The sequence below is a fragment of the Camelus dromedarius genome, chromosome 7 (genome assembly GCF_036321535.1).
Source record: "Camelus dromedarius isolate mCamDro1 chromosome 7, mCamDro1.pat, whole genome shotgun sequence".
Classification (NCBI taxonomy): domain Eukaryota; kingdom Metazoa; phylum Chordata; class Mammalia; order Artiodactyla; family Camelidae; genus Camelus; species Camelus dromedarius.
This window is the reverse complement of record NC_087442.1, coordinates 64,234,826-64,250,774: the sequence shown is the minus strand read 5'-3', so window position 1 is coordinate 64,250,774 and position 15,949 is coordinate 64,234,826. Positions and strand designations below refer to the sequence as shown.

At 34.5% G+C, this 15,949-nt stretch overlaps 2 protein-coding genes and 1 long non-coding RNA gene across 3 annotated transcripts in view; 1 reads left to right on the top strand and 2 right to left on the bottom strand.

Moving 5' to 3' along the window:
* The window catches only part of CFAP69 (cilia and flagella associated protein 69), a 52,839-nt gene extending 45,267 nt beyond the window's left edge, over positions 1 to 7,572 (top strand). Inside the window, exons 17-23 of the mRNA XM_010978016.3 lie at positions 287 to 479; positions 1,566 to 1,703; positions 2,294 to 2,370; positions 3,561 to 3,758; positions 5,435 to 5,521; positions 6,729 to 6,833; positions 7,355 to 7,572. Coding sequence (XP_010976318.1) covers positions 287 to 479; positions 1,566 to 1,703; positions 2,294 to 2,370; positions 3,561 to 3,758; positions 5,435 to 5,521; positions 6,729 to 6,833; positions 7,355 to 7,525 — 969 coding nt within the window. The 3' untranslated portion in view covers positions 7,526 to 7,572. The remainder of the gene's footprint in view (positions 1 to 286; positions 480 to 1,565; positions 1,704 to 2,293; positions 2,371 to 3,560; positions 3,759 to 5,434; positions 5,522 to 6,728; positions 6,834 to 7,354) is intronic.
* Positions 7,573 to 7,851: 279 nt separating this feature from the next.
* LOC135321703 (uncharacterized) lies at positions 7,852 to 14,538 on the bottom strand. Its single transcript, XR_010381707.1, has 3 exons — positions 14,293 to 14,538; positions 12,909 to 12,974; positions 7,852 to 8,930 (listed from the first exon to the last, which is right to left on the bottom strand). It is a non-coding gene; the product is annotated as an uncharacterized LOC135321703 (long non-coding RNA).
* A 178-nt stretch (positions 14,539 to 14,716) lies between these two features.
* Positions 14,717 to 15,893, bottom strand: FAM237B (family with sequence similarity 237 member B). Its single transcript, XM_064487591.1, has one exon. It carries the CDS (start codon positions 15,124 to 15,126, stop codon positions 14,719 to 14,721), a length of 408 nt encoding a protein of 135 aa, XP_064343661.1. The 5' UTR covers positions 15,127 to 15,893; the 3' UTR covers positions 14,717 to 14,718.
* Positions 15,894 to 15,949: the final 56 nt, after the last annotated feature.

The following is a 15,949-nucleotide window of genomic DNA, read 5'->3' as shown; positions in this document are numbered from 1 at the left end:
TTCCTACTTAGCTAAATCAGTTACATTTTTGTTGATGACTTATGTTTATGACTACATAGGAATTATATTGACTCTTTTCCTTTCTTAAAAATTTTTGAAAATGGACTCATTACAATGGTATCTATTTTAACAGGAGATTGTCACAAATCATACTTAATAGTCTGATTTTATAAGGCAATCAAATTTAAAGAAAACATACTGATTAATACAAATGTTTCTCTTTTTATAAGACAGTAATTCTTAAATATTTATTGCAACTTTTTTCTTTTTCTGTTTGCTTGTAAAGTTGAACCCCCAAAAATTCTGTAACCTAATACTTGGAATAATGGTTGAATTTTGTGATAATCCCAAAACTGCGGCTCATGTCAATGCTTGGCGAGGGAAGAAGGACCAGACAGCTGCTAGTCTTTTAATTAAGTTGTGGAGAAAGGAAGAAAAAGAACTAGGAGTAAAACGTGATAAACATGGGAAGATCATTGGTAAGTGTATTTGTAATTGTTCAGAGAAGCAATTAGGTCCATATTTTTAAAAAGAAATGTTAGAAAAATATGAAGACTTCCATTTCTTTGTAAAGTTCTTTTCACAGAGGTTTGCAGAAGTTGCTATCATAAATTCTGAATGATTGGAAGAAAACTAAGTAAATTAGTATCAGGTTCATATTTTTATAGAATATTTTCAGGAAATAGTATCTGATTATATTTTTAACTTGAAGAAAAACCTAACAGTACTTGCTAAAGAACTTTCTTTGGGTTACCTGCTTTTACAAGTATATTCAGTAATATTTCATGTCTAAAAAAGTTTGGGATATAGAGTGCTTAAAAACAATTTTATAGTATTTTATATATTTCTATTGATTCATATTTATATATTATTTACTTTTTATATGAAAAAATTTTCTAACTAAAAATCAAATGTTCATAAATTTTAATTACTAGATTCTAAATGAATGAAGTTTACAGTACGAATTTATAGTTCATTTATCTATTCTATAATGCTACATTACATTTTCTAAACTTATAACGATTCTTATTATAGTTTTATCTAATGTTAGTAATCTAATTAGTTTCATCTAATTGTTAGTATTACTTATTTTTAAGTGAAAATACTTCCTCTTTAACTTCTAATGATTTCTATCTTCAATCCATATTTATTATTTCTAACTTTTGATCTACAGCATCATAAAACAGTTTTATATTTATAGCATAATATATAGAAACCAAAAGCAGGAGAGATTACATCATTGTTAAACTGACATTGTTCAGTTTCTGGATCTCAAAATTAGAAAAGTTTTTTACATAAAAGTTTCACTTTTAAAAGTAATTTTGTGAAATTTTTATGTTTTACATAAATAATAAAAATAAAAGCTTTTAAGTTTTGCAACAGAATGTGGAACAAATTATTGATTACTTATGCTTTTAAAACAGTAACCATATACAAAGCACTATTTTACTGTTACAATATTTTTATATATTTTATGATATCTAGACTAAAATCTTAAAATTGTGTATTAATTTACTACAGTTTTTATCTGTCCCTTCTATATTTTCATGATATCCAATGATTAGATACAAAGAAACCTCTATTTACCAGTTTTCAAGAAAAGCAAAAAATCACACCACTGCCTGCTAACTGCCCAACCATTGCAGTTATGGATGTTGCTGAGAATATCAGAGCAAAAATTTATGCTGTGTTGGGCAAACTCGGTAAGAAGATATTCGTGAAATTCGTTAAGAGTGAATTTGCTCTCTTTTTTGCTGAATGTTGAGAACTGATTTTGTTTTGGAATCCACTTTTCAAGCGTGGTGAACAAAATTTCCTTTTATACAGATAAATGCATATTCCATTGTTATCCCAATGCTCAGGCTACACGCTTGACCTCTGGGTTTGGAGCACAGGCACCTGTATTTTTAAGCTCCCCAGGCAATTCCAGAGTGCAACCAGGATTAAAGGCAGTTAGTTTCTATGATGAGGCTTAAACACTAGAATTCTGAATCACTTGAGATTTTTTGAAGTCCATGCTTCTTATTAAGGAAAGAGTCCTCATTCTTCACATTATAAAAATATAGTATCATGGTCTGACCACAGCACAGAAAGTATTCCTCTTCTAAAGACTAGACAAGGATGACCTGGCAGAGGTTTGTTATAGGGGGAAACCAGAGCTCAAAGAAGTAACTTTTTCATAAATCAGGATGAAATCAAAAGTAATCATTTGCATTTTTTAAAATAATAGATATATGCCTTTTGGAATCATTCGCTCTGTTAAATTAATTCTCTCTTTATAAACTTTGTTTAGATTTTGAAAATTTACCTGGCCTATCTGCTGAAGATTTTGTCACTCTCTGTATCATACATAGATATCTTGATTTTAAAGTGAGTACCTTCTTAACCTTGTTATTAAAATTTAGTATAGCAAAAGCTCCTTTGGGAAATAAAAGATCCATTCACAGTTGTAAGCAATCATCCACGTACTGTGTAGTTTTTTATTTTTCATTTTGCATCTGACACTATTTAAGGAACGTACAGTTAATTGATTGGGTATTTTCCATGGGATAAGATTTCATCTAACTATTAATTTATAAAAGAAGATGGATGTTTCTGTCATAGAGGACTAACAATCTTTAAAATATACCTTCTCTTTAGAGGGTATTATAAGCTAGAATTGAATGAATTTTTATTTATTAAAATAAATCATTAATACTTATTAAGGTATTACTTTATCATTAGATTATATGATTATATAGGTATCAATTAAAGGATCCTAGGTTGCTTACTTTGCTGATTATATACTCTTTGGTAAATAAATGCTTTTGAAATTTTAGAAAAGTCTTTTCAAGTAAACAGTCTCTTCTACTAATATTGGTACTATGTATTTTAATGTTGTAAATGAATAAACCTCTATTTAAAAAAGGAAAACAAGGTTGAATTTTATCCTTATCCTGGATGTATAAATTTTTCTCTAAATTTAAACATACTCAAGTACAGTAATTTCCAGATAACCCAGAATATGAGATGGAGCTACAGCATGATGAAACCAACATGTGAAGAGTTTCAGATTCAATTATTGCCTTAGCTGGAAGGTGAGGGACAAGGCCCTATTTCTCAGGATGCGTGGGTTCTAGGGTCCTAGGAATCCTCATATTCACTGTTCTATGAATTCAGCTTGACCTAGCCTTCAAACAGGGCTTTAGGAAAGAAAGCATCAGTACTTCAGGAGCATGAGACTAAAGCAGCGATCTGTGTAGCTGTGAAAACAGAGTGACTATAAAGGAGGGGGCAGTGATCATAGCAAAGACCTAGACTTAGGGAGTGGAGCCTTGTCTATGAATACTTTATCACTGAAAAATATTTGCTAAATTACTCCTGACTACACAAATGTAATTGTTGCCCTGAATCATTCCGAATGCATGTAACTTATTCCGAAGGGGTAAGTTAGGAAAAGCTGGTTCAGTAGTGTTAACTTTGGAATGACCACCCAAATAAATTTTGGGCTACCTAAAATTATATCTTTTTTTTTTGGTTAATTTAACTTTTAAAAACTCTTTTAAACTTTGTTATAACAGACTGGAGAAATATGGAATGAAATATATGAAGAAATAAAGTTAGAAAAGTTAAGACCAGTCACTATGGACAAAAATATTTTGGAATCTATTACAACAGCATCAGAAAATATTGGAAAGATGGTCGCTTCTCTGCAAAGTGAGATGATTGAAAGCCAAGCATGCCAAGATGTGCAAAATGAACAAAAAGTATATACAAAAGTAAGCCACATATGCCACTGAGGCATAAGAAAATAATTTTAATGTATAAACCAGTTGAAGTTATCCACAGGATATATTTGCCTAACTTGTGAGTGTTTCAGGACTTAGTTATTTTATAATTTTCTTTTATTGTTACTTTCAGTGTCTTTGTACAATTTTTAAAGAAAACATGGAGTTAAGAGCTTGAAATTTAATTACTATGCTCAATGCTGTTTTATGGAATTATCATTTGATTTCTACAGACTTATATTTTAAAAGGTAGACACCTCAGATCTTTCCATTTCTGAAAGGTCAGAGTTTCAAAAATTGTAATCTAGTTAAATATTTCATTTTGCAAATTCAGACAAATGGTGTATCTCTGTGAATATATATATATAAAACACCTCATAGAGAACATTGGCCCTCATCCTTCACTTGGTGATAACCGTAGGGATACTGACAAGATTCTCCTCACCTCACTGCCAAAGCACTTACTATGATCATTCTATAAATGTGGTCTCTGACTTAAGCTAATCAGAAAAAGCCTGTCAGGAAGATATAAGCCATTTTCCTAAAGCTTTACACAGGTAAGAAACAGAACATATCAGAAGTGACCAAATAGGTTAAGTGGCTATTTAAGTGAACTTGTCCACAGAGATGATTTGGATCCCCCTCGCTTCTGCTTGGTGATCATTTATGACTAAAATTAAACATGTAAAACTCTTTAAGGAGATTCCCAAAGTGTTTTCTATTGCCTGATCTTCTCACATAGACTATTAAATGTTTGTATCTTCAGTCTAGTGGACCTCAGTATCCACCTATAATTTCTTCTTCATCTTAGCCACCTCCTGGCTCAAAAGTTTTGTTTGTGAGATTTTTTATTGCAAGGATGCCATCACTTAACCCACTTATTTGCTCCTAAGTGGGTAGCCATATTGGAAGTTCTGCTGCCTCACTAGTTCTGTTGAAAGGCCCGATTCTGCTTCATGGACTAGCTATTGTTGATTTGTTGGTTATTTTTTGCTAGTTATCACGGCTCTTACCCCACTTTTTAGCAGTTGTTTAATTAAATACTCTAAGGTTCATAATTTAAACTTAATAGCATATTATACACTAACCAAGGGCATATATCTTCTGATTATATATGTAGGGGTAAGCCTGTTGAGAACTAGTCTTTGCATTTTGTTAGTAGTTACCTCCCTGGTTTGCATCACCACAAGAAACTCAGCACTCTCACAAAATTGCTTGTCTTGCTACAGTCAGAAATTAGAGCACTTTTATCAATATAATCTTGCTTGAACTATTATAAGTGGCAACAGGAATCTATTTTTCTCCTGTGAATTTTCTGTTGGGTCATTTATGTAGCTTGTTCTGGATTATATACTGTCTTTACAAGTGATAATCATCTAAAACAATCATCTTGCTGAGAATAATATTGTTATTTTCATATTTTATAAACAGTTTTGTGTTACTTTTCATGGGAAGCAGTTCAAACCTTAGCCACATAGTGAGGGAAGGATTTTTTTTTTCCATTTTAAGACTTTTGTTTTTTAAGTTGTTTAAACTCTAATCTTTTTGCTAGCTTGCCTTAAAATTCATGTTGGCAAAAACTAGGTCTTCCCTCAAAATACAAGTATTCAAGCCCTTTAATATTCTTTCATAGAAACTGGAAATCTTAATTATCGCTCTCATTTCAGATACAAGCCACACACAAGCAAAGAGAACTGGCTAATAAATCATGGGAAAATTTCTTGGCTAGAACATCAAATGCTAAAACTTTAAAGGTAGGATTTTTTTTTAATATTATGATATCCACAACAAATACCTAATCTGACAGAATTTTTCAGGAATAAATATTCACTCACCTTTTTCTGTTGATCTTTCATGGAATACCAACACTATTAGATCCTCATTTGCAATTTAGGATGGTAACTGACACTACACATTTTTACAGTTATATAAGATACCACTCTGAGTTTCACTTGGCTCAGTAGTAGGAAGCAAAGATGGTATTCCTGGTTAGCATAAAAGAGATGAGAATCAGTCAGGAATGAGCAGGAGAAATGTGCTCCTGCTTTCCATTCTGAGCCTTCTTATTCACTGGTCTTTTCTAGTAGAAGCAGAGTGAAGGACACAAAAAACAACTCTCCGTATTACCCTCTCCCTCAAAGATGTTTCCCCTCTGTGACCATCAAAAGAAACATGATATCAATGCTTAAATGGGAATTTGGGCTAAACACCTCTTTGGAAAGATGTGATAACCTGTTTCAGCTATAAGCTAGAAACTAATCTAAAAAGTTTATAATGCTAATTGTTCACCTTAAATATGTTAAGCAGCACCATAGATTTCCAAAATCTCATTACTTTTTCCTAACTTTTCCATTAATATTTGGGATACACTTTTACATAATGTCACAATTCTTCTAGGTATGAAATTGTTAAATGTTATGTTAGTCCACAAAAATAGTAGAATCATATTAAGATAGCCTCTTCTATGCAGGTCATTTATTACATTGAATTTCGCCTGTTCTAGTGCCTCAACTATTGAGTTTGAATGTAACTGCAGCAAATTATATAGTTTACATTATTCTGAATGTTTGAAATTTTTAAGTGTACTGAATTAGTATTTAATTTATGCAAAATAATTTGAAAACGTGCATCACCTGCTGTAAATTTAGTAGCTTATTCAATTATGTGCAAAAAATTGAACCTGATTTCTGTAGGACTTACCTTATCCCTTGGTCATATGTGAACAGTACCTCTGGAAATCTCAGTAGCACTTTCAGGTGTTTTCTGCTCAGTACAAAAGATATAACTTGCTAATAAGTATTTTCTTAGCCTAAATGAGTAAATGCAGGTTCTAGAGCTAACTAATAAATTATAAGCCAGACACAAATGTGTTTTGTATATTTCCTTGTTAAGTACCATAGTTGATGCTTTAATAGCAATTAATTTTATTTTTAATTTTCTTTCTAATTCAAAAATCTCCAGAAAGCAAAACGACTTCAGGAGAAAGCTATAGAATCCTCTAGACGCAGTAAGCAACCTCCAAATGCAGTATTTCACTGGACAGATATTAAAGGCCTTAACACAACAGTAAGAGTTTTTTCCTCCATAACTTTTCTTAGCAGGTATTGAATTTAGTCCCCAAAGTATGTTATTTCCATTGGGTTTTGTCTCATAGTTCTTTTTGCTGGTCAAATTTCAAACAGGTAAGGGATATTTATCTCTACCCTTTCCTGGTCCAGGTTTAGACCAGACCTAGCCCTCTAGGATTCCCAAGAAACACTATAAACACTGTTCAAAATATATCTCTACATCTCTTTGACAGAAAGTGTGCATTGCCTCCTTTGCCTGGCAAATAGACCCAAGACCATATTCCAGTGTTCCTGCTGTCCTCTTCTGGACATGTTTGGCCCTGATTGGAAAGCAGTAGAAGTAGAATTCAAACCCATTTTCTTGGCTCCAAAGACTTTATCTTTCCATTATTCCACACTGCCTCCTAGTTACTATGTATATTTTGTGTCTTTTCCAAAGTTAGCTGAAGGAGGAATGGGTTTTTCTCTTATTGAAAATTTTTGTAAATGGATTCTTAAATATTTACTTTTGCTTTGTAGGTTCCCTCTGGTCGGGTAGTAACAGTGGAAAGCACTCCTGCCCGATTAGTGGGAGGACCTCTGGCTGATACAGATATTGCTCTTAAGAAACTGCCTATTCGAGGAGGAGCCTTACAGAGGGTGAAAGCAGTAAAAACTGTGGATGAGCCAAAGAAGAGTGTTCCCACATAAATACTCTAGAGACTTTCTGAAATAAATTCTTATAATTTTTAGTTAAATGTATCTTACATGCAAATGTAAAGCAAATATTTTAGAATAAATATTTTAGTAAAGTACTATTAAAAAATAAAAGCAAGCACATATAATTTATTTTTATTGAAAATATCAACATACACTTGTGAGAAAAGTTGTCATCAATTTCTTTCTAAAGATTACTAATTCTCTTAACTGAAAACTGTAGAACATACTGTATCAGTTAAGACTCTTTTGGCTGGCATGAGCTACTCTAAGTAGTTTAAGCCGAGGGAAAAAAAAAAAAACTTCTACACATTCTGTGCCTATAAAATCTAGTAATTAAATGACAAGCAAGCATTGTTGGATCCAGGGACTAAAACTTTGTGAATAGGATCTTCTCCTTCCCTAGCAGGTCCTGAATTATATTCTCCCAGGTTGATACCCAGTGAAGAAATGCCTATATCTGAACAGTCTCTGCAATTGTCTCTGCATCTTGGGTCCCCTGATTGGCTACATGCCCACTCCTGAGCCATTCACCATGAGTTGGGCCAGATCTGAGGACTGTCTACTCCCAGAGCCAGAAGCAGGCCAATACCATCCAAAGCATATGGATATGAGGAATCAGGATATTGTTATTATAAGTATATATAAATAGTGGGCAGCAAAAACATTTGCAACAAATATATTGGTAAAAGTAAAATAAGTTACCTCGCCTACAAAAAGCAAATGTTAGTCATGAACTAAACAATAAAAATAAAAAACAAAAGTACAGATGGAATATAGAAACAAACTCCAATGCTACTTGTCTTCTTTAATGGGGAAGGGAAAGGGAGAGTGGGGGAAAACAGTTTTGGTGGTGGAAGGATCTTGCCGAAGAATAGGAGGTAGATGCCTGAATGCTGAATGTAGAGAAAAGTGCCTGTGTCCCTGTGTGCTGCTATGAGGCTTCCACAGCCCGTCTCTATGCCCATCCACCCCCTTATCCACCCAGGAAGCTGTAAAGTTGAGTTCATGTCCAAGGCCGGGAGAGACAAGAGCCTGTTTTCTCAGACAGGAAAATACAATGGAATTTGAGTCTAGACTCTAGGCCTATCGGGTGCAGTATACTGGTGCTAAATGTATAACCACCAGCTCTTCAAGGGAAAAAAGCCCTCATTTGTAATGCTTGGCAATTTGCATGGTATAAATACTCCCACTATGACTAATTTCAAGCTAGCAACATGGTGCTACTAAGTGCAGAGTTGGGAAGACATGCATAGAATCCACCTTTATTATCAGAAAAACAAATGCTCCATCACCCCACCCTCTCCTGCTCTCTCCTCCCTCCTTTCCTGACTCCTCCTCTCCCGACTCACATTCCTCCAGGAATTTTTCATGATCCCGACTGTGAGGACAGTAGCATCTGCAATGAGAGAAGAAACTGCAGTTGTTGTTACTGTTCTAATTAGAATGAGTTGCCAGCAGCCTCTCACCGTGGCCCAGCTGCCCACTCTCCTTGTGGCTCACAGGAGCAGATAACATGCACCAGCTTATCAGTGAACTCTGTCCTCTCTTGAATCCCTTTCTTTATTACCCCACCCCACCCCGAGAAGACAGTAGAAGGCATAATTTGTTCCTCATCTTCCCAGGAAGCCCTAAGCACAAAAATAACATATAAAAGGGAGTAACTGAGACACAAGAATGGATGTGGGTAGGAAGATGGAACCATGAGATACCCATACAGGAGCACCAGACACACTTCAGGTACATCTCAGACACACAGAATTGAGATGAAGTGTTAAAGGCTAAGAGCAAAGAATGTTTGCCCCATTTTTTAGACTGTAAGTTCCTTCCTCAGACTCTAAACTCCCTTAAGACAAGATAGAAACCATTTCTCATTCATTGTTGTAACCAACTCCTCAGTAAATAAATTAAGTGATTGAATAAGTGTGAGGTTGGCCTCATCTCCTGGCAGCCTTCACCTTGACTTCTGCAAATGCAGCAAAATCCTAAACTCAAAGGGAAGGTCCAGCCAACAAAACACTACAGGGAATGCTAAACATGGACATGTTAAAGTATTTACTTCATAACAGTGACAGACCTTCTCTAAAGTGGTAAGGCTTATAAAATGTTACATTAACAGGAATAGAACTGATATTTCTTGGCTGAAGATAATTTTTTGAATGTAATACAGTACCTCCAGACTGATAAGGACTGACTGCAGTCAAAACAGTCTGTGATTTCTGTGAACCTTTTCCTTGCCATTGTATATCTTACCCATGAGGAAGAGGAAAGGTAAAATATGGCAGGCAATAACCCAGCAGCCATTTAGCAGAGGAAGAGATGTAGGTGGATGGAGGGTAGTAACGTTTAATCCAGACACGTGTACTTGGTAGACAGCACCCAAGTTTGCATATTACAGTTCCAGCCACCAGGCAGTGAGACAGTGAATCAGTCCCTCTGTCTGACAATGACACTGAGAAGTCTGTCTCTCCTCACACCCTGTGCTCCCACACCACTCCTGAGCCTGAGGGGATGTACTGCCTCGCCCACTCAGCCTGGCTGAAAGGTGGACAGTATATTTCCTTTCATGAGTCAGTTGAGACAAAATTTCAGCTCTCAAACATACTCCTGATAATAAACTAAATGAAAAGAAAGTCAAAACAATAAAAAGGAGTTTAGTGAGTACAGATGAAAGCAGTTTCAACACCCTTCAGGAAGATTTTCACTGCACAAGGGAGCTCCTTCAATGATTAGACCTGTTATCCAGTGCTTGCTCATATTAGATGAAAACCAGTGAATAAATGGGTGAATAACTTTTGTTCATCCGGTCCTCAGTCTGCCTTCAGGAAAAAACAGTGATGTTCACTCCACTTCTTTTCGGGTCAAATATCCAATTTCTTTAATCATTCTTATTTAATCATTCCAGACTTTATGAATCTGGCCAGACCCTTCTGAAGTGCTGCAATTTGTTACTATTCCTCTATCCTGAGACCAATGGAACTGGACAAAGATTTTCAGGTTTAACAGGACACATAGAGAATATAATAAAAGTAGTCCCTCTCATTTTTACACAACTTCTTCCAACACAGCCTAAGCTTACATTAGTTTTGTTGGCAACCATGTTTCATAATTGCTTTGCATTTAGTTTACAGTCAAGGAAAATGTCAAGGATGATTTCTGAGAAAGAAAAAGGCAGCCCCTGACATCTAGGTACTGCCCTGGTACTATCATGCAAAAATCTATAGATACACCCCTTACCCAGATCTTGATTTCTAATAACATTCTCCAATAAGCTCCTTGGAGAAATGGGTGGTTTTAGGGATGGTGCAGAAATATACCAGATAAGTCTGGAGCATCCTAGAGCTCCCAGTGGCCAAAGCTAGAACAATTTGAACAAAGTAACTAATATAGTATTGGATTATAACCCAAAGTATAAATAAGTGTCCTTAAGTCCATAATGATATAAAAAATGATGGAAGAAGGGAGGGAGAGAAGGGAGAAGGAAGAGAGGGAAGACAAATCCCCTATACAAAGAATTCCAGATAATTTATGTAGATACTCCCTTCTCGGGGAAATGGAACACAACTCCCCATTCCCTAAACTGTGGATTATGATTAGTACCTCTCTTCCAAAGAATATAACACAAAAGGAAGGAAAAGCAACTCTACAGCCAAGAAGTCTGACAAACACTACCTTAGCCAAGGTTAAACACCATTAGTGCTTTAAGTCATGCTGACAGCATGTACCCTTGATAAGAAATGTTGAGAATGGTGCTTGCTTCTGTGATCTTCACCCCCAAAAGCCTACAACCCAAGTCTAACCATAAGAAAAACATCAGGTAAACCCATATTAAGGAACATCCTACAATATATCTGTCTAGTATCATCAAGGTCATCAAAAACATTTTCTTAGAGCCTAAGGAGATATGACAGCTTAACGTAAGTGGTTTCCTGAATGAGATCCTGGAACAGAAAAAGGGCTTTAGGGGAAAAATTAGTGAAACCCTAATAAAATATCAAGTTTAATTAATAATGTGTCAATGTTGGTTCATTAGTTATGACAAATAAACCATATTAATGTAAGATGTTAACAGGAAAAATGGTTGAGGAGTATTCAAGAACTCTCTGGACTATCTTTGAAACTTTTCTGCAAACCCAAAAGTACTCTAAAATAAACATTTATTTAAATTTTAAAAAACCTATAAGAAGAGTAGAGAAACTTAAGGCACAAATACTCAATTATTATCCACTGTACCACCTCATGAAGAAATGTTTTAGGAGCAATATTAGATGTTTTGCTGCCTTTTCCCCCTCCTCAGCTTTCAGGGTTCTGGAAAATAACTGATTATGAGGTAAGCTGTATGAGCTCAGCATAAATCCAAAGCTGTGATACCACTGCAAGAATTGGTGTGTGGGTGTTTTGTTTTGTTTTGTTTTCAAATGATGCCTTGTCTGATCTACTCTGATGATACTGAACAGGGCCAAAAAGGAACACATACTGTTCCCCACTCAACCCCATTTTGGCTACCATTTCTACCTCAAAAAAATTTTTTTGGCATCACAAAACTGCTTTTGAGTTAGTGATATTATTTCCTGCTATACCTTTATCCTACAGCAATGACAGCTCTGGGAGTCAGGATTATGTCTGGATTCCTCAGCAGTGTACCTCCAAGCTCAATGGATTCTTGTTGAATGAATGAATAAGTGAATAATTTTTTTTAAAAAGAATAAAATTTTCTATATACAAATCACATGATTTGTGCCAAAAACTGGGGGAATTTAACAGAACATATCTAAGTACATCAAAAAGGCTTACGAGCCATCTTAATGAACTGCTTTAAAACCAGAATGCCCATTGGGCAAATGTCCTTATTTTTAATATGTTTAGTAATCCATGGTAGCATGCAAATTCAACTAGAAGAACTGGGAAACCATTTGCAATTAATCTATTTTGGAAGGCTAACAATTTATTAACACTAAAAAGGTCATCATTGCTATAATAAAATTTTTACGACAACTATGATTGATGACAACTGATGGGACAAATTTTTTAGACTAAAACTACATGGTCGTGCTTTATGGCACTGAACTTCTGAACTTCAATCACCTACCCACGTGTTGTAAAAGAGAGCTGTTTTCTAAGGAAAATCATGACCCTGTGTGTCTCTATAGCAAGAAATGAATTAGGCATCTTCTTGGGTATCTGCCTGGTCATTTTTATAAAAGAACATAGCCCTATCCTCCAGGCAAATGGATTTTCTGAGCTTAGGGATCTACCCATAATTGGTAAGATAAAATATTCTCAATCTAGGAATTTATTAGACTTACAACCTCATATTATCTGCAACCAGTTATTATACAAAACTCAGCTATATAAAATGATATTTGTAAAAGAATACCTGAAAGCTATGCAGTCCATTCATCCTTTAATATTGGAGCTTCTTGACCTGGGGCTCATGGGACCCCTGAAATTATACAGGGTTTAATTAAATTAATTAAAATGATAAGTGTGTGTATATAAAACCCCTAGTAAAGGGTCTATAGCTTCATCAGAATTTCAAAATGGTCCATAACTCAAAAAATGTCAGGCCCCCTCCTTTAATTCAAAATTTATCCTGGGATCAAGTCAAACCAAAAGACAGTTGTATACTTGTTCTGTATTATTTTTGCTGCTTTTAAAATTGTTCATATTTAATTTAGTTTGAAGGTGCTAGCATCAGCTTGCACTGAAGGCAATCCATCATTGCTGGGATACTTGAAAAAACATGGTGCCATACACAATGACAGCCATTATAAACACTTAAAGGACAGATTTCTATCAGTCCCTAGTCTGAGGAAAAGCTGGGCTTCTCCCAAACATGTTTGGTTTTTCTTAACACATTGTGAATCCTGAAACTGCTCATGAATCCTTCTTCACGTTGAAAATAGGAAACTTGGACCAAATTTACAGCTACCCTTTATTAAAGGTATAGATTTTTATGACATGCATTTAAAAGTATGAATCTAAACTTTTAAAGTATGAATCTAAACACTAATTATGAATCTAAACATTAAAAGTATAAAACTAAACTCCATATTATTATTTTCCTGCCTTTATCTCTCATTATCCCAATTTCCTCATCTACTTCATGTTATCCTATTGTTTGGTATATTTCTTTAAAGCTTCATATTCTTTTTGGAAAAAGATGTGTGCTAGAAACAGGAAGTACAGAAAATACCTGAGATAACAGTTAAAGACTAAAGAAAAAACTTCTATCAAACTGCACTTTACTAACATGAAGTTCCTTACTGCCTTTCTGTTTATTATTCCTTTTTAAAAATGAAGACAATAAAATGGGAACATAAAAAAAATTTAGCCCTAATGCATAGAAAAATAATATATAAGCTCAGTGATGAGATACATATATTAGAAGCCACACAGTACACTACATCAAGATTAAATAATACTTATTAGGATAATACTGACATCAGTTTTGGCAGAGTTTTAAAGTCAATATTATGTATAAGTTGCCATATAAAATTGGTTATAATTTTACTCCATTGTATTAAAAACATTTTGCATTTGCATTTTAAGCTGTATTTTCTTTAAAATGAAGATGTTTTAAAAGGTGTCTTTTAAATAAAAAATTATTGACAAGTTACCTGAAAAGATGGGAATGATAATTCAATAGCCATAAAACAACTACATATCAACAAAAATACAACTTTCACCAATATTAAAGAATTAGAAACAACAATTTTGATAAATACTACAGGAAACATTTAATACTCATAAATACTGACAGAGTTAAATTTTCAGGTTGGTGTCATCTTGCTTGAGGTATTTTCTCTGTTCTCTTAAATGTAAAACTCACGTTTTGTTAAAATCCAGTCCTATAAGGTTAGAGAAGAGAAACTGTTAATATTTATTGTAATCTGACTCTTAAGAGTCCCTCCTTTTAAACAACTCTATTGAAAAAATTAATTTCAAAAGCCTAAACACTATCTGATGTTTAAAAATTTCTTCAACAAATGTAATATAATTACAGGGCTAAATAGCAGAATCAAATATTTGTACATCAGACCTAAATAATACAAAAAAATTAAAAGTAAAAATCAAAACCAATCATATTAGGAGAAAATATGGCAAATTTTCTATCTTCTTGGGTAAACTTGGAAAATCAGAAGGATTAACTATTGAGTTTTTAGGAAAACTAAACTGTTATTCTCTTAAGTACATATTAAATTACCTCCTGTAATCTTCTGTGGAAAATTATACTTGGGAGGCATCACCTGTCTTCTGCCCATTCCATGAGATCTTGAAAGCAAGCAGTCTACATACATATCCCAGAAATCCTGAGCTATGCTTAAGAAGACATTATAATGTCTCGGCCACTGGGATTTTTGCAGGAACAACATGAAATTCCAGAAAGCATCCACATCGTGGTCTATCTTGAGTTCCTTGAGATCTATCAGTGTCAAAGAGCAAGTGTTCCAGCACTGGAGATCAATGTCTTCCATGATCCCTGGGCTGTTGCTGGCAAGCACCCCCTTTTGAAATTCAAAATCAGCATTAATCTCATTGATCAGCATCATGCAGCCCAGTGGTAGGTAGAACCATCTTGTAACAAAATCCATATTCTACACAGGAAAAAACAATGAGGGGATATGTTTTTAACTTTAAAAGAAAATTATTCAATTACTTGATGATCTGTTTAAACCTGAAAAATTGTAATACTTATGAACTTGGTTTTGATCAAGCCAAATTTGCCTACTAGGTATTTGTTGGTTTTCCTCGAATTGCCAACTCTCAGACCTCCCTTCAAAAGGATATTACAATTACAGCTTTACCAGCCTCCTGATAAAGTCTTCAGAAGCCACTGAAATCCAGCACATGTTTATGAAGTTGTGATAGATTAATTTCATTACAGACACTTAAAGCTGAAAGAAACTTTAAAAAGCATGTGCTCCAACCTTGTGCCTTTAGAGATTAGAAAAATTCTCAGTGATATGACCCAGCAAGTTCTCAGGTCTCCTGTCTCCCTATCCAAGACTCCTACCATGACATATTTCAACCAAGTGGATCAAAATGCAGCCCATCCCATGATAAAAGGTTTGCTTGTTTTTTAATTGACGCTTTCCAATCTCTTAACCCAAATGATGTTGGATGCTCAAGCTCTATTTTAAGTTTCAAAGTTACTGATGCTCCCATTATTTGTTCTGTATTGATGTCTGGTGGATCCCTGGCTTTTCTCCGGGTGTTCAGGAGCTGGTCAGAGAAAGTTAACATACATACACGAAGGAGCACAAAGACAATAAAGGTAATATAAGAGAATATGAAATGGTGCAGCACCAATGACATTCAGCAAAATCTTGGTATTTTCACATGGTTCTTTTCACAAGTTTCCCAGATTACTGACTGCTTGTTAAATCGGCCTGAAGTACATAAGTGAAGTCAAGG

Bases quoted from the DNA above. Each gene is read 5' to 3' on its own strand.
- FAM237B (XM_064487591.1), bottom strand. From the start codon at position 15,126: ATGGATTTTGTTACAAGATGGTTCTACCTACCACTGGGCTGCATGATG.